Raw genomic sequence first — 18,346 nt, 5'->3', positions numbered from 1 at the left:
CGGGGTGGGACCCTCCCCACGCGCGCGGTGTAACAGCAGCCATTGAGCTATAGAGTTCAATGTATAAAATGTTTAAATTAAAAATACTTTTATAGGGCCGGGCGCCGCGGCTCACGCTTGTAAACCCAGCACTTTGGAAGGCCGAGGTGGGCGGATCACCTGATGTCAGGGGTTCGAGACCAGCCTGGCCAACATGGCGAAACCCCGTCTCTACTAAAAATACTAAAATGAGCTGGGCGTGGTGGCAGGCGCCTGTAATTCCAGCTACTCGGGAGGCTGAGGCAGGAGAATTGCTTGAACCCAGAAGGTGGAGGTTGCAGTGAGCCGAGATCCCACCACTGCCCTCCAGCCTGGGTAACAGAGCCAGACTGTGTCTCCAAACAAAAAAAACCTTTTAGGATCGCCGAGGGGCGTTCCTCCTCTTCGAAAGGCCACCTGCGGTCCTTCCCTGGCCGTGGCTGGGGACCTGCGGCTGTGCCTGGGTGGACGGCTCACTCCTCCAGGATCCAGCCCTGCTGGAAGGGGGAACTGGGTCGGCCTAGAGCTTCCAGCCCTGTCAGGCTGCGGAAACGGGGTCCAAACCCCAGTCAGAGTTAGAAACGGGGCCTGAGGCCCAGCCCTAGCCATGCAGGGTTGGAAACGGCTTGGCTCTAAGAATTGGGGTTTGAAAGCGGTTTGGTGGTTTGGTCCGAAGACTCCGTTGGATTTACAGGGTCAGCCCACTCTTATAGGTTAGCATTGTTTATAATAAAAAAGAGGAAACAAAGGCCTTTAAGCTGGGCCCTGCTTGAATCAACATGATCCAGCCGTGCCTACAATGGACAAAAACAGCTGTTAAAAAAAAAAAAAGGTTCTTACGGGACACACTTGGTAACTGGGGAAAAGCCAGGTGCAAAACAGTGTGGTGTGTGTGCTATCGTCTGTGACCTGGTGCCAGCACCTGCCTTCAGCTACAGAAGCAGCGATGAAAACTGTGTCCTGAGGAAAGGCATCAGTTTTCCTAATGTTCTGCCCATCAAGCAACTTGTAATTCAGTCCGTTTTCCAAGTGGAAATGGTGCCCTACAGAAAGAGGTGCCTGGCACACTTGAGGCCTCAAGGCCTTGGAGGACAGGTTACCATTCAAAGGCTGTGCTACAGAGCTTGTCAACAAGAACCAGCAAACCCAGTCCCTCCCCACATCCCAGGGACAGAAACAGACAAACTGAGAAAAGAAATAGACTGTTTATATCCCATGCACTTTTAAAAATTAAAACTCTTTATTTAAACCTCTTAATAGCATCTTATCAATTTGGTGGCAGCAGAAGAAGCACTACCAAAGACAGATATTTTGAAAAGCATTTACAAAAATACATTGCACAAAGTCCTATCTTGCATCTTTAAAAATAAATTAATATTCAAAATATTTCCACCCCAAATCCCAAATCAGTTTTATATAGGAAATTTTGATTTATATATGTAACCTGTAATATATGAAACATCTGTACATTTTATCTGCCCTAACTGCATAGTTCCAATTCTAAGGAGAGTGAAAAAAATGCTGCTTGATGTATGAATAGTTTCATACATCAGTGTATTTGAGGACTGTTGTGCAATATACAGAAAACCAGTCAGCACCATCGTTTTGTCTTTTTCTGAAAACACAACATTTACGGTACACTGAAAACTGTCTTAACCCAACACAACTTAAATAATTCTTAAGGTAAAACATCTGTAACACTTTAAGTGCCTTGTAGATATCTCATTTATAAAGTCTGCTCAGTAAAATAGTCTAAATATTAAATAGTAATTATAACCAAAAAGAGTCTCACAAGAATCACGTGAGAATGGTGACAGCTGTGATAAAAGGCAGATTCCAGCCACAGCCAGTAAGAAATGCTGCTGAAGGAAAAAGGTTCGTCCTGAAATGTAATGGGTTCGTGACCCTGACACACCAGACGGCTCCTCTTGTCACCACCAGTGAGACAGGCGCTCAGGGCATCTTGTGCTCCCAATTCAGCAAAACTCAAAACGAGCCCTGAAAACACCCAAGATGAGATTTTTGGGTTTCTGTTTACTGTGACTCCCAACAGGAAAAGCCTTGCTGAGACCAGAGAACCCCATCTGGGTGTTTGCTTAGATCCAAACCAGCCCCCTTCAAGTCAGACTGACTTCAGCCTACCAGGAGAGCGAAACGCTCCCATATTCCTCCATGGATATTGGTACAGCGAGTCATGACTGGAAACCTTCCTCAGAAGTAAGAGCGAACAAAGCAGAAAAACACATTTTAGTTATTTCCCCATCTGGAGACTTAGTACCTACTGGTGCTGAAAAAAGGAAAATCCCGGCTTGAAGGAAAGGAGTTTAGAACTCTGAAAATTTGGTGACATTGTTTTTCCCTGAAAGAAATGTGTGTTGGATTTAACAGATGAAATTATCTGCCCTCCAAAAGTCCTTTAGAAGAGCCAGTGCAAGGCTGAAGACCAAAGCGTCAAGAACACGCCAGACTCTCAGCTTCCTCTGCTTTGCTCCTTTGTCGAGGAAATGCAAATGCAAAGAGCTTCCCGTTAAAAACAAGGAGTGTCTGAGAGCCACGTGTTCAACACGCTTCTCCTGCTGCTGACCCCTCTGCACCTGCAGAGGCAGTGAGCACCCAACAGGTGGCGCCAAGACGCCCGTCACACGCTCACGTCCTCTGGCCAGCAGCCACGTTTATTGAAGGAGTGTGGCACTGTCCCATCATTGTATATGCCCTCGTCCATGAAGGATTCCAGTGTTTCAGGCTGTCCCAGTATATACAAAAATGTACAAAAATAATGAGTAGTGTCTTCACTTGACAGGTTCGCCATGAACTCTGAACCGATACAGACAGGTATACTCAGGATGGCCCCAGTTAGAAAAAATCCGAAGTTCCACTATTTGGAAAGCTGTGTCGTCGGGTCTTTTCTGAAATCAAGGTGGGGAAAAAAAAAAAAAAAAACATGTATTTCATATTAATAACCCACGCCCAATCACTTCCCCAAATATGACGTCTGACAGGAAGCAGCTAAGTTGGAAATTAACCTTTTGTTGTTGTTGAGACAGAGTCTTGCCCTGTCACCCAGGCTGGAGTACAATGGCACGATCTCAGCTCACTGCAAGCTCCACCTCCCGGGTTCAAGCGATTCTCCTGCCTCAGCCTCCTGAGTAGCTGGGATTACAGGCGTGCGCCACCACGCCCAGCCGGAAGTTAACTTTTTAAATATGATCCTTGCAAGTAATGTATCACAGGGCATGAAGCACGGGTAAAACTGAGAACTCTATTAGCCATGGAAAGGCTCATTAACGCAGAGCCAGGAAGCGCAGGTTAACATTTTTCAGCAGGTTAACATTTTTCAAAGGATGGTCCTCACGCTGCTTTCCAGTCTGTTGATGCCAGCTGGGCCCTGCTGTCACGAGAAGCTATGGGACTCAGAGACCCCAGGCAGTGCCAGTCCCAGTTCTTACCAGGGCCTGGAACATCTGGAGCGACTCCCCATCCTGATCATATGTGAACTGTCCCAGAAGCTGCCCTTCTTCCTGATACTCATTTTCTAATCCCTGAAAACAAGACCATACACAATTATGAACGAATGGAAAAATAACACTGAGCAGAGAGGACCGTTCCCTTCCACAGCCAACACTAAGCAAACAGGACCGTTTCCCTCCACATCAGTTAGAGAAGGTCATTCCTCCATGGCAGTCACGAGGCCTTCCCTGGAAGGAAGGGGTGTGTTTTGTTGAGGGCTTCATGTAACCCACGACATCTCCTGAGGTCAGCACGATTCCCCGTTATACACATTAGGAAAACTGAGGCCAAAACAGGACACACTAATGAGTGGCAGAGAAGTGACCCCGCCCGACACACAGACCATGCTCAGCGCTGCCCTCAGCACTCATGGTGGAAGCTCTGGAGCACCTGCTGAGCCCGGGGAGATGAGGCCTCACCAGCAGGAGGAGGGGCCACAGAAGACCAACTTTGGCAAGAGAGCAGGCAGAAGGGAGCGCCGGGCTAAGCTGGGGTGTGGGGAGTCAGGGTTCAATGGGGACAGAGATTCAGACTAGAAGATGGAGCAGCTCTGGAGATGACAGTGGTGATGGCTGCACAACAGTGTGACTGGACTTAACGCCACTGGACTGTGCACTTATTAAAACGGTAAGCTTTATGTTATATTTTATCAGAGTCAGAGAACTAGCAGAAGATACAAGGGACTATTTGCATATCTATTTTGAAATGGGAAAGGACTTCTAGGGATAAGAAATGCTATGGAAGAAGTTCCAGCGAGTGAGTAGATGTAACTACTGCCTCTGATAATCACCAGTGAAATAAAAATACAGGGCGGGGCACAGTGGCTCACGCCTGTAATCCCAGCACTTTGGGAGGCCGAGGTGGGTGGATCAGAAGGTCAGGAGATTGAGACCATCCTGGCCAACATGGTGAAACCCTGTCTCTACTAAAAACTACAAAAAGTTAGCCAGGTGTGGTCGCGGGCGCCTGTAGTCCCGGCTACTCGGGAGGCTGAGGCAGGAGAATCGCTTGAACCCGGGAAGCAGACATTGCAGTGAGCTGAGATCGTGCCACTGCACTCCAGCCTGGTGACAGAGCGAGACTCGGTCTCAAAAAATAAAAACCTCTGAAAGACTCAGGGCATCTGAGTGTTAACACAAAATTAAGAGCAACAATGGAAAGTATGTCTGTAACAGAATGACACATGATTATTATTTACATACTAAAAAGCTCAAATATTCATAAGGAAACTAAGATCCCAAAAGGTAAATGAACAAAAAGAAGACTAGAATTTACAAAAAAGGCAGCATGCATCTGAAATACAGAGAAATGCAGATTAAATAAAATAGTTTTTCACCTATCAAGTTAGCAGAAATTTTAAAAAGAGGGCTGAGGTCGGGAGTTCGAGACCAGCCAGAGCAACAAGGAGAAACCCTGTCTCTACTAAAAACACAAAAATTAGCCGGGCGTGGTGGCGCGCACCTGTAAGCCCAGCTACTTGGGAGGCTGAGGCAGGAGAATCGCTTGAACCCGGGAGGCGGAGATTGTGGTGAGCTGAAATCGCGCCACTGCATTCCAGCCTGGGCAACGAGACCAAGACTCCGTCACAAAAAAAAAAAAAAAAAAAAAAGAAAAGAAAAGAAAAAGAAAATGCTAGTAACACAGTGCACCAACTCGGCCGTACAACATGCTGCTGCCCTCTGAACCGTGACGCCACCTGTGAGTGTCTCGTCCACGGGAATTAATTAGTGAAGGTGTAAACGAGCGACGCTCACACAGGGAAGCGGAAAAGGGAAAGAAATACTCAGTGAGAGGAGAACCGGCCAGATAAACACGGGGGATTGATGCTACTCGAGGATGGCCATAAAGAGTGTACCTGCCATGGAAAAATGCTCGTAATACAATTTCCTCTTTTTTTTCCTTTCCTTTTTTGAGACAGTCTTGCTCTGTCACCCAGGCTGGAGTGCAGGGGCTCAATCTTGGCTCACTGTGACCTCCGCCTCCTGGGTTCAAGTGATCTTCATGCCTCAGCCTCCCGAATAGCTGGGATGACAGGCACACATAAGCCTGGCTAATTTTTGTATTTTTAGTAGAGACGGGGTTTCACCATTTTGGCCAGGCTGGTCTTGAACTCCCAACCTCAGGTGATCCACCCACCTCAGCCTCCCAAAGTGCTAGGATTACAGGCATGAGCCACAGGGCCTGGCCAATTTTCTTTAGAGGCAGAAATACTTTTATGAAATATTTTATGAAAATTTTAAAGCTTCATAAACACTACTGTCTCAACTGTAATTTTTTTTTTTTTTTTTTTTTTTTAAAGACAGGGTCTCACTCTGTTGCCCAGGCTGGAGTGCAGTGGTAGGATCTCAGCTCACGGCAACCTCCACCTCCTAGATCAAGTGATTCTTCTGCCTCAGCCTTCCAAGTATCTGGGATTACAGGTGTGCGCCACCAAGCCTGGTTCATTTTTTTTTTTTTTTTGGATATTTTAGTAGAGATGGGGTTTCACCACGTTGGCCAGGCTGGTCTCGAACTCCTGACCTCAGGTGATCCGCCCACCTTGGCCTCCCACAGTGCTGGGATTCCAGGCTCAACTGCATTTTTTAAAGGCATGGTGAAGAAACCAGAAAATACCACAGTATGAATGGTGGGTTTCTCTGGGGCTGGGATCATGGCAGTCCTCTTGTCAGCCAGCTGCTCCCACATCATCCAGTTGCCAGAACACCTTTCACAGGCAACTTGGCAAGGGCGGGGAGGAGCAAAATTCTTAGGCGTGTCTACCTTGGTCAGTGTAGTACTGTAGGTAAAGTGGACATCAGGTAATATGCCATTTCTAAGTTACCCTCCCTAGAAAAGCACTAGAATGTTCCCCTCAACACTGAATCTGAGAGAGGGCGGAGGGGCAGCGGGAGGCAGCCGTCCCCAGTGCGCTCACGTCACTTGCTTTCATCTGTGGGAACTCCCAGGAAGGTGTGGGAGGAGGAGGGTCGGCCAAGGGCACTCACATAGACGGCGAAGTCCTTGGGGGCGCTGCTGATGTTGCCTGTTGGCGACAGCGTCTTAGGGATGTGCTCCAGAGTGAAGGCGGCTGGGTGGATCATCATGGAGAGCCTCACCACCAGGTACCCCTGGGAGCCTTTAAATGCCCAGCAGTTACCGGGGTAAATGTCAGGCTGGGGAAAGGAAAAACATGAGGACTCAGAGTGTGAGCATGCTCTTACCCACTCAGCAGCAGGAAGAGGAAAGACTGATTATACTGAGATAAAAATAAGTTTTACATGGTAGAAACTGCCATGAGCAAAATCCGAAGATAAGCTGGGAAAGGCATTTGTAATTCACTCCTCAGAGGGCCACTATCTCCAACCCATATGTTGTATAAAACGACCAGAACCTTAAAGAAAAATGGGTGAGACATACAACATACTTCAAAGAAAAGGTGAAGGTCAATGGTCCTTGGTCGCGGGAAGATGCCCTCCACCCTGCACAGCAAGAAGGGACAACACCACAGGGAACCAGCACTGCCCCCCCATCCGACCAACACCACAGGGAACCAGCACTGCCCCTCCATCCGACCAACATCAAGGGTCAGCTGCTGACGCCCTGGGAAAACGCATGTTCTAACCAAACCCGGCCACGGTGCAGCCTGCAGCCCCAGAAGCACAGCTTGGCAAGGTCGGCCCGCTGCGCACACATCTGCCTCTGGCCTGCGATCCTCCAGGTGCCACCTCCAGGTGCAGGACAGATGTGACCGGAGAGCACGCTTCGCAGCACAGTGTCCCCAGGCACACACAGGGACGGACTGACAAGTTGCAGACACTGCGCCCAGGCAGCCATGTTGCTGTGCGCGCAGCCTGCCTTCGGCGTGTGAGGACGACACACGCATTTCATTCGTGTTTAGAAGAGATGGTGAACGATGGGCACATACCCACCGGCTTCTCCTCTATGCCAGCTGTGGATTTACTGCCCCTCAGCCCCCAAACCGTCTTCTGCTGCGCTGTGAAGATGGAGCTGAGCCTTGAACTGCTCTCCCTTTGCCAGCCCAGAGCCTAGCCCTTGCCAGCTCAGGGTGCTGGGTGGACACCGAGGTTCCCTGGTACCCCTCTTGGGGGTGTTGCAGCCAAACGCCCGATGAGTCACCCTGCTGTGCACAGGCTTTCCCAGCATGCTGGTACATTCCACCGTGTAGCACCACAGCAACCTCCCTGACGTTCAGTGAGCTGGGCCACACCCTCTGCCCAACGGTCTGGAGAGACGCTCTGGCGAGGCTCCACCTTGGTCCTGGGGTGGGAGCTGGTCCCTTATATCTGCTGTCCCTATGTTCTGTAAACATTCTCTTTACTTCCCAGGAGCCGACAGCTTCTCAGTCCAGTCCCATCACAGTGATTGGTGATTTATATGAAGTCTGCCCCTCCAGTGACCGTACACTTCCTTCTGAGAGAGAACTGTGCCAGGGGAGGGCTGAGCTCCACCCTCTCCCTCAGTCTCTAAGACACTGAAGCCATGCTGTGCTCTCACCACCAGATCCCCACCAGCATCACACTGACAACGCTGCAGGCCAGTGAGCTCCTCTGGGAGGGTCAGGATCACCAAGCCCTGAGAAGGACGTTACAGCCAGGAGCAGGACCGCCATGCAGGAACACTGTGGCAACCCTGTGCAGAAAACCTGTTGGCCCTGCCAGGTGACACAGACTATGCCGGTAGCACTCGTGAGCTGGCACAGAAAAAGCAGCCGTGTGCCAAGCGCAGGGCTGTGTGGCTTCGTGGCAGCAGAGGCTGCGTCTGCCTGCAGTGAGGAGGGGCTCCGGCTGTGCCCTCAGGAGCAAGGCGCTGGTGAGCCCGTGTGGTGCTGATGGCCGCAGAAAGCCAAACAGTCACGCTGACCGGACACTTCCGCCGGGGCAGCCTGGGGACGAGATCATGATGACGACGGTCCCACGGGATCCTCAACGTCAGGTCACAGGCACTTCATGAATTCTTTCAGGCTGGACTTGTGTTTTCCAAGTGAAAGACGTCTTGGCGTTGTTCCACATACAAGTAATTATTGGACTTTTCTTCAAAACATGTCATGAATATGAGGCAGGATTTGAGTACTGAGGCAAAATAAATCTATTTAAATTCTCCATCCTTTAGTGCTTTAAACTTGTACAGCCAATAGTATAAAGTATTAAATGAAGCCACAGAAAAGCAGTGCACAACGAGGACCACAGCAGAAGGTCCAGGAGACGGGGACTGAAGGCCCAGGGAGATGGGGGCGGGGAGGGGTGGGGGAAGGCCCAGGGAGACGGTGGGGGTGAAGGCCTGGTGGGATGGGGGGCGGGGCGGGGGGCAAAGGCCCACGGAGATGGTGGGGAGACAGTGGGGGCGAAGGCCCATGGAGATGATGGGGAGACAGTGGGGGCGAAGGCCCGGGGAGACGGGGGGTGAAGGCCGGGGAGACGGGGGGGCGAAGGCCGGGGAGATGGGGGGCGAAAGCCGGGGAGACGGGGGGCGAAGGCCGGGGAGACGGGGGGGCGAAGGCCGGGGAGATGGGGGGCGAAAGCCGGGGAGACAGGGGGCGAAGGCCGTGGAGACGGGGGGGCAAAGGCCCGGGAGACGGGGGGGCGAAGGCCCATGCCGAGGCCAGACAGCTAGGGCCTCCCCACCTATTGTCTCTCAACACCTGAGAAAGCACAGCTGCCACTCTCGTGACGGAAGACCCACGGCCCGAGCAGGAACAGCTGCCACTCACAACACCACGGCTAGAACACCCAAAAGAGGGAGGGAGGAAGGCTGACAGGACCAGCATGTGCCACACGGTCCCATCTGTGTGACGCTAAAGCCAAGCCAACAGATGTGTGGCGTGGAGGCTACACGGGGACACCGGGGACTCCTTGGTGTGGGAACACTGCCGCTTCTTGTGGTACCAGTTCCACAGACGTGTTCATCTTACGAAGTTCCCCGAGCTGTGGACCTACGACCCATGAACAGTAACAGAGTCCATGCTGAAGAGGAGCAGCTCCGGCCACCAGCGGCCACTCACCTGGATGACCACGCGCGGGGACTGCGAGAAGTACCACAGCGGGATCCCAAACAGACTCATCAGCGCCGTTTTGGTTTCGTAAGTTTCAGAACAGCGAGTACTCAAGATGCTGCCACCTTAAAGCAAAGTTCAGATCGGTCTCAGTGTCCAGTTCCACCATTTTGGAAGCAATAGCACTGCACCACTTCAGGATCTATTCAAAATGTTTCCAAGAAAAGTGCTCGACATCACTGATATTCAGAGAAACACAAGTAAAAACTACAGTGAGATCTCTTCTCCCCCCAGTTACAATGGCTTCTATCCTAAAGACAGGCAGCAACAAATGCTGGCGAGGATGTGGAGAAAGGGAACCCTCACGTACTGTTGGTGGGATGGAAATTAGTACAACCACCATGGAGAGTGGTTTGGAGGTCCCTGAGAAAACTAAAAACAGAGCTACCATATGATCCGGCAATGCCACTCCTGGGTGCACCCCCGACAGAAAGGAAGGCAGTCTACTGAAGGCAGACCTGCACTTCTATCTTTGTGCAGCACTGCTTGTTTACAGTAGCTCACATCTGGAAGCAACCTCAATGTCCATTAACAGATGAATGCATGAGGAAAATGGGGTACATATACACAGTGGAGTACTATTCAGCCATAAAAAACAGTGAGAGCAGGCCAGGTGCAGTGGCTCACGCTTGTAATCCCAGCACTTTGGGAGGCCGAGGCCAGTGGATCACTTGAGGTCAGGAGTTCCAGACCAGCCTGGCCAACCCCATAGCAAAACCCCATCTCTGCTAAAAATACACAAATTAGCCGGGCATGGTGGCGGGCACCTGTAATCCCAGCTACTCGGGAGGCCGAGGCAGGAGAATCGCTTGAAGCCAGGAGGCAGAGGTTGCGGCGAGCCGAGATTGCGCCATTGCACTCCAGCCTGGGCGACAGAGCGAGACTCTGTCTCTACGAAAAATGAATGCGTAAGACCTACTATATGAGAGCAGAACAGGGTGACTGTAGTGAACCTCATTGTGCTTTTTTTTTTTTTTTTGAGATAAAGTTTTGCTCTTGTTGCCCAGGCTGGAGTGCAATGGTGCGATCTCGGCTCAGCGCAACCTCCACCACCCAGGTTCAAGCGATTCTCCTGCCTCAGCCTCCCGAGTAGCTGGGATTACAGGCATGTGCCACCACACCCAGATAATTTTTTTTTGCATTTTTTTAGTAGAGACGGGGTTTCTCTATGTTGGTCAGGGTGGTCTCAAACTCCCAACCTCAGTTGATCTGCCCGCCTCAGCCTCCCAGAGTGCTGGGATTACAGGCATGAGCCTCTACACCTGGCCTAATTGTGCATTTTTAAATAACTTAGAGTATTTTTGTTTGTAACTCAAAGGATAAATGCTGGAGGGGATGGGTACCCCATTTTTCATGATGTACTTACTTCACATTGCATGCCTGTATCAAAATATATACCCCATAAATATGTGCACCTATGTACCCACAAAAATTAAAAAATAGATAATTAGTTAAGAAGCCATTAAAATATATAAGTTTGAAAATGATGAAGGATATTATCTAATACCAGCTAATAAATATTTTCGGATAAAAAAAGTGTTTTTAAACTTCTCAAGTTTTTACATTTACAAAGAACCTCCTACTTTTAGACTAGTCCTTTTCTTAATTAATTGTACTTTCTCAAATTGAGTGTTAAGAGTTTACAACTGCTTTAGGACACACAATTTTTACTTACTGAAACTGGGAAATTCTTAAAATACTGGCCTTCCCCCACTACTGCTAGAGAGACAGCTACTCCAAATGAACTTTTTGTTGGTTTTTCTCAATGAAGAATAAAGCATCCGATTGAGCCTGCTGTCACCCAGCAGGTGAGCTCTCAGGCCCTGAAGAGCAGACCTTCTGTCACAATAATTACCAATTACAGTGAAAAGGCTGGGGCTGTGAGGATGGCTGCTTGCGGCACAGGGTTTCTAGCTGGGGTGAGAAAGCTTCTGGGGTAAGGCAGTGGTGACGGCTGCACTGTGAATATGTTAATAACCACGGAGCTGTACATTTAAAAATGCTGAATTTTTGTGTGAATTACATCTCAATAATAAGAGGAAGCATAAATAACAAGTCCAGTTTGGCCCTTAGTAGGATACAGGACAGGCAGAATGTTGTTGTCAAAGCAGGACAAAAAACCCCCAAGAAACAAAAACCAAGTTGGCCCTGAAGGCAGCACACAACCCCGGGCAGCAAGGGTGAGCTCGGGAGGGTGGCACTCCAGGGGCCCTGGCGCTGGTGAATGCCGGGCAGCAAGGGCGAGCTCAGGAGGGCGGCACTGCAGGGGCCCTGGCGCTGGTGAATGCCGGGCAGCAAGGGCGAGCTCAGGAGGGCGGCACTCCAGGGGCCCTGGCGCTGGTGAACCACAGGCAGGAGAGGCAGAAACTGATGGGTTTTTTTTCTTTTTTGTTTTTGAGATGGAGTCTCGCTCTGTCACCCAGGCTGGAGTGCAGTGGCATGATCTCAGCTTACTGCAAGCTCCACCTCCCGGGTTCATGCCATTCTCTTGCCTCAGCCTACCGAGTAGCTGGGACTACAGGCGCCCACCACCACGCCCAGCTAATTTTTTGTATTTTTAGTAGAGAAGGGGTTTCACCGTGTTAGCCAGGATCTCCTGACCTTGTGATCTGCCTGCCTTGGTCTCCTAAAGTGCTGGGATTACAGACGTGAGCCACTGTGCCCGGCCGGAAACTGATGTTTTAAACAGGAAAACCAGGGGATTTTAATGTAGCTGATTGAGATCTGAATTTCTAAACCACTGAATTATCTTTTTAACTAACTCACAAGTGTCAATCAATGTTTTCTTCAATAATGGAACCGTCGGTGCAGCCTCATCAGGATTACCAGTGTTCTGAGGTACACATAAACCTGTAAGGATTCACTAGGGTTTTAAGAATAAATGACATCTCTCGGCCCAAACTGCATGGTTCATGTCAATTGATGCCTCTTAATGGAAAATAATTTCTTCCTAAATCACTGAACTTCAAAATATATAACTAAAAGCACTTAATATTCTAAAAAGGTCATTTTAAACAAACACACACCGATCACACCAGTAGCCTTGTTGATGTCTGTCTACCATTTGGAAGAATCCAGCCATTTTTATTACGACTTCAGTCTGCAGCCACCACAGAAAGAACTCAGAGGGTGGCAAATGACTGAAATCAAACCCAGCTGCTCCCGTACTAATGGGATTAGGATCCTGCACAACCACATGGCAGAGTCCCTACCCAGCCCTACATCATCGTGGGTTTTAGAAATCCCTCCTGCCCTGCAGGCTCTCCAGCCCCTCCACACACTAACGTGTACTGAACACAGCATCTTCTGAGTGATGTGAGTCCCCCAGCCCACATTTGCAAATCCTACGTTTAAAAAATTCAGAAAACCAAGATTTTGATTTCCATAACAGGTGTGGTGCACACCTTCCCTGAGCGGACGTGAAGCAGGTCTAGCTCTCCTCTCACGGTTCTTTCGGAAATGCTCGTGTCTGATCCAGGTGTGCTGCCCCACTCACCACGGAGTGGGCTGTGTGGACCCCAGGACTTTCCTTAGCTGCGATGCTGATTTTCAAATGCATCTGCCCCAAGAGGTCTGGCCTAGGCTTGTGCCCCTGCAGGGTTTCCCAGACCCCAACCACGGCGGCCTTTGTATTTCTCTGAGGTCCTGAAACACAGCCCCCATCATTCCATCTGCTTAGCCTGCTTCTGCTCTCGGTCTGTCTTGCTGCTGAGTGGACGCCTTCGGGGAGAGCTGTGTGGTCACTGCTGAGTCTCTCCTGAAGGCACTGAACAATCCCCGATCACAGCACAGGAGAGAGTGAACAGTCGAGCACACTTTCTGTGCTGTGAACCTTGACTTAGCCACAAGCATGCACCCCCAGCCCTTCCAGGGGAGAACTTGTGCCCCCCAAACACAACTGGCCAGGAAGAAAGAACACCAGGGTCATGCCCAGAATCATGCTCCCTTTCTCAGATGTTTAAAAGTTAGGAGTCCTTACTGCTGGAAGTGGGGTAGGCAACAGCCTCTCAGATGCACACCCCTGCTAACAGGTGATCATCTAACTTAGTAATCAGAACGTCTATTTACTCACCACCAGATTCCAGAGCAAAGTCCACCATCCCGGTCTTATCTTGGGAATACAGCTTCAAGGCGTTGTTCACGATGGCACGTGCTTGCTGGACAGACACGAGGGACGGAAGACCAAACACCAGAACAGGAGAGGAGAGACGTGGGTTTTAGTGCCATGGATGAGGACCAGACACTTACATTAGAGCATTTTCTCAATGGAAACTATGTAGGGTTCCTAGGCATGGCGGAAGTCAACTCCACACTCCAGTCCTGCGCCCGACTGCCAAGGCCATCAGATGGAGATGGGAGGGCACGAGGCCTCTTCCCCCAGGGCTCAGCCATGGCCACCATCAATCTTTGAACCAGAAAAATCCCCCAGATGCCATAAAACACGAATAAAGCAAGGATGAGAATTCCAGCCTGGAACACAGGAAATTCTGGGAATTTAGGTATTACTGAGTGATAGGGTTTGGCTGTGTCCCAACCAAATCTCATCTTGAATTGCAGCTCCCATAATTCCCACATTGTGGCAGGCAGCGGGTGGGGGTAACTGAGTCATGGTGGGGGTTTCTCCCATGCTGTTCTCGTGACAGTCTCGGAAGATCTGATGGTTTTATAAAGGGAGTTCCCTCGCATACACTCTCTTGTCTGCTGCCATGTAAGACACGACTTTGCTCCTCGTTCACCTTCCCCCATGATTGTGAGGCTTCTGTAGCCATGTGCAACTGTGAGTCAATGATCCTTTCTAAATTGCCCAGCGTGAGAACAGACTAATACACGGAGAGACTTTCATGGAACTGCAGAAGGTGTGGCCACCACACAGGCAGATGGGCTCTTTGGGACAAAAAGATTCACAAAGTATAAAGAACTCCCAAGAAGCAGCTCAGTAATGACACTGACAGCAAGAGCTGAAGCTCACCGCACAGGTGCCCCCTCCACACACGGCACTGCCCAGGCAGGTCTCATCTCACTTACGTCAGCTAAGCACACCCCAGCCAGACCACTCTTAAAACAAGACATCAACATCCACACCTCACAGCTGGGTCTTCAGTCTCAGCACAGAATGGACTGTAAGCATTTCCTGCCGCCGACTCGCCGACTCACCGCCTCTGTTATTCCAGACGCCCCCGCCTCGCTCACAGCAGACACCACGGCTTCCGAGGTTGGGAGCTGCTTGGTCACGGAAACGTGGTGGGTGACGTTCCGCAGGATCTGCAGCTGCAGGTCTCGCAGCATCGTGTGCAAGTCGCCTTTGCTCACAAACTGTGATGAGAACCTCTGCAGCAGCTGTTCCAGAGAACCGCCTTGCTGATCTTCGGAAAACAGGAGTTTCACCATTTCTCTGACTTGCACGTCCACCTAGTAAAACAGCAGACGGACACAAATGTCCTATTTTAACTAAATCACTTCCACTCTTCGGGTCCATTATCTTAGATACCTCAGAAGAATTATATATCCTCTCAAAATCTAGAATGTCATTGTGACAGTGTTTTCCTTCATATTAAATTTAATAACCCCTCCAATAATGCAGGACCACGTTAAAAAGAACAGAAATAGGTGAGCTCGTGGGATGTGTGCGACCTGCATCCTAGGAGCTGAAGGACATAGTGGGGCATGTCCACACCCTCTGGAGGTGCATGTCCATCCCGCAAGCACCCACCGGGCACCCTGCAGCGAGGCGCACAGGTGCATCGGAGAGGCCCTGCCATCAACAAACTTGGTCTGATAAGAAAACAGTCATATAAATGAACGTAAATTATAGCTTTATGTAAGCTAAATACACCCCATGTTATTTCTAAGCACACAAACACATATGTGTATACCTTCTCTTCTTGCTTCATAACAACAGACCGTGAAGGAGAGGGCAAAGCCTCCTAGGACACGACCGTTCATCACAGCTGCCCTCCCACATTCCACGTGTGGACACACCCTTCTCTAGCCCACACGCCCTAACAGTGGCACGTAGCTGCTTTCTACCCTCACTCCTCCCCACACTAACTTCCCAGCGCTGACCCTCCTGCCTGTGTGGCCTCTGTACTGGTGCCTTTATTTCTGTAGGATGATTCCCAAGGGCATGGTTGCTCATTTCAAAGAGTGCATGTTATTTGTCACTGGTTAATATCCTAAGATTTTCCCCCAGAGGCCGTAGTTGATGACAGTCCTCCTGGCCAGGGAAAAGCCCACTGCCTCAGCCAGCACTGATAGCAGCCATCGTCCTCATGGGCCTGCAGACTAAAGATGAGAGCCCGCTGTAATCTGCAAGTCCCATCAGTAGGACTCAGCTCCCTGATAGCACGGTGGCATGCTTTTTCTTTTTCTTTTTTTTTTTTTTTTGAGACGGAGTCTTGCTCTGTCGCCCAGGCTGGAGTGCAGTGGCGTGATCTTGGCTCACTGCAACCTCCACCTCCTGGGTTCAAGCGATTCTCCTGCCTCAGCCTCCCAAGTAGCAGAGATTACAGGCACCCACCACCACACCCGGCTAATTTTGTATTTTTAGTAGAGACGCGGTTTCACCATGTTGGCCAGGCTCTTCTTGAACTTCTGACCTCAGGTGATCCGCCCACCTCGGCCTCCAGAGTGCTGGAATCACAGGCGTGAGCCGCGGCGCCCGGCCTATCGCATGCTTTCTCTGTCATCACTGCTTCTCTTCCTACCCATTCTAGGGGCTCTCTGCACATCAGAGATAATCTTACCACACGTATTGCAAATACCTTTACCAATCTACTGCCTGACTTTGATGACTTTTGCCATTCAAATGATTGTGTTTTCATTCTTAAGCAACTCTAAATGTCTAGATTTTCTCCTCTGCCTAAGGATGATGGACTTGAAGCAATGTCTATGATATGTTTCGACACAAAACAGAGCAAGCAGCAGGTACAGCGTGGGTCTATCTAATGAAAGGTACACAGCAACAGCCCAGCCCCAAGTCAGTGCTGGCCCTGGGCCGCACGCACACCAAGGACGCACACCAAGGAGACTGGGAAGAGGCATGGCGGGTGCTGATGCACGGTGGTGCTGGAATGGGGAAGTCTACGGAGCACTGAATTAGTTATTTTGGAATATTTAAAAAGTTCACATATAGTAAAAAAAAAAGTTTTTAAAGGGAGTTGAAATTAAACAACTTAGGCCAGGCATGGTGGGTGGCTCAGGCCTGTAATCCCAGCACTTTGGGAGGCTGAGGCAGATGGATCACTGGAGTCAGGAGTTCGAGACCAGCCTGACCGTTGTGGTGAAACCCGCCTCTACTAAAAATACAAAAATTAGCCGGGCGTGGTGGCACATGCCTGTAGTCCCAGCTACTCGGGAGGCTAAGGTGGGAGAATCGCTTGAACCTGGCAGGTGGAGGTGGCCTGCAGTGAGCTGAGATCGCGCCACTGCAGTCTAGCCTGCGTGCCAAAGCAAGGCTCGGTTTCAAAAAAAAATAACTAAATAAAAAATTAAACAGCTAATAAACCTAAGTCATCAATTCAAATTTTCTTTTACTTTCTATTATAAAACAAAAAGTAAACATGCAGGAAGCTCACTCTTTCTTGTACGGCATCCACTGTCTCACAGCCGGTCTTCACGTGTTGCCAGCTGGACAGCTCTGACTTTAGCTGATCCAGCTCCAGCTGGAGGTGCTCGACCGTGGGCAGGAGCTGCTCACCAACCGCACTGGAATCCAACAGTGAGAATGGGTCACACACAAGCCTCCCAGCCTATACGCTTCCTACACTACACACAGGCTGAGGGGAACCCGATCCCACTCCTGGGTGTCACAACTGTACAGATGTCATCCTGTGCCACACTAACGTGGAAACTGGATGCCAGTTTCAAATACAGTTCCCAGAGAGGTTGTCTTCTGCATCAGTTTATGTCTGTAACATACAAATGTTCACACTGCACAAGGAGGCTATCTAAAAAGTGCTGCTAGCAGTGTTTCTCAGTGGCAAGTGAGCGCTCTCTCTGAAAACGATTTAAGCATTTAGAAACTTTATTTCTGGACTGGGTGCGGTGGCTCATGCTTGTAAGCCCAGTAGTTTGGGGCTGAGGCATGCAGATCACTTGAGGTCTTGATAGGCACACATACTTGTTGAGATACTAACAATTCATATCTCAAAAAGCCCATTCCCAGATCAACACTTTAGGATTGACATATTAACACGTTAAAGCAACTTTTTTACTGAAATAAAAGCTTTGGAAGGAGAGAAAACCGTGCTCCAGCTCTCACACCTGTCCTCACAGAAGAGGAACATGGGGCATGGGAGAGGATGGACCCTCCCGAGTGCAGACGCAGGGACCTCGGGAAACCACAACCAAGCCAAGGCTGCCGAATCTAGAGGTGGGGAGGGCTGTGGGGAATACGAGCTGCGTGCATAAAACGAAGGAAGAAAGACAAAGTTGCCATGTTGGGAACACCTGTGAGAGGGAAGCACGTGTAAAACGAAGGAAGAAAGACAAAGCTGCCATGTTGGGAACACCTGTGAGAGGGAAGCACCCCACTTAAGGGGACTTGGCAAATCAGTGGTCGTGTGGAAGAAAGCCGCCTGGAGTGAGGAGCAAAATGCCAGCTTCCCCAGGAACTGCAGAGGGACCCGGCTGTGCCACGGATTCCAAGGGCGGCAGGGCCGACAGCCATGCGGAGAGGCCCACCGTGACACGCCCAGCACAAATCCGGTGGTTCTGGAAGCAGGTGTCCTGTCCACCAGGGACTGCCCTCCAGGAGCAGCAGCAGAGATGAGG

At 50.0% G+C, this 18,346-nt stretch overlaps 1 protein-coding gene across 50 annotated transcripts in view; it reads right to left on the bottom strand.

Moving 5' to 3' along the window:
- Nucleotides 1-1,236: 1,236 nt before the first annotated feature.
- SUN1 (Sad1 and UNC84 domain containing 1) overlaps nt 1,237-18,346 on the bottom strand; it is a 56,662-nt gene continuing 39,552 nt past the window's right edge. For all 50 annotated transcript variants that reach the window (XM_055346691.2, XM_055346673.2, XM_055346678.2 and 47 more), the window contains 7 exons: nt 17,149-17,278; nt 14,729-14,983; nt 13,647-13,731; nt 9,524-9,639; nt 6,510-6,677; nt 3,465-3,557; nt 1,237-2,924 (listed from right to left, as the gene is read on the bottom strand). In XM_055346691.2, the coding sequence (XP_055202666.1) occupies nt 2,808-2,924; nt 3,465-3,557; nt 6,510-6,677; nt 9,524-9,639; nt 13,647-13,731; nt 14,729-14,983; nt 17,149-17,278 (964 nt within the window). In that variant the 3' untranslated portion in view covers nt 1,237-2,807. The remainder of the gene's footprint in view (nt 2,925-3,464; nt 3,558-6,509; nt 6,678-9,523; nt 9,640-13,646; nt 13,732-14,728; nt 14,984-17,148; nt 17,279-18,346) is intronic.

This window comes from Gorilla gorilla, chromosome 6 (genome assembly GCF_029281585.2).
Source record: "Gorilla gorilla gorilla isolate KB3781 chromosome 6, NHGRI_mGorGor1-v2.1_pri, whole genome shotgun sequence".
Classification (NCBI taxonomy): domain Eukaryota; kingdom Metazoa; phylum Chordata; class Mammalia; order Primates; family Hominidae; genus Gorilla; species Gorilla gorilla.
The sequence above is the reverse complement of the archived record's forward strand: the minus strand, read 5'-3'. Positions and strand labels throughout refer to the sequence as shown.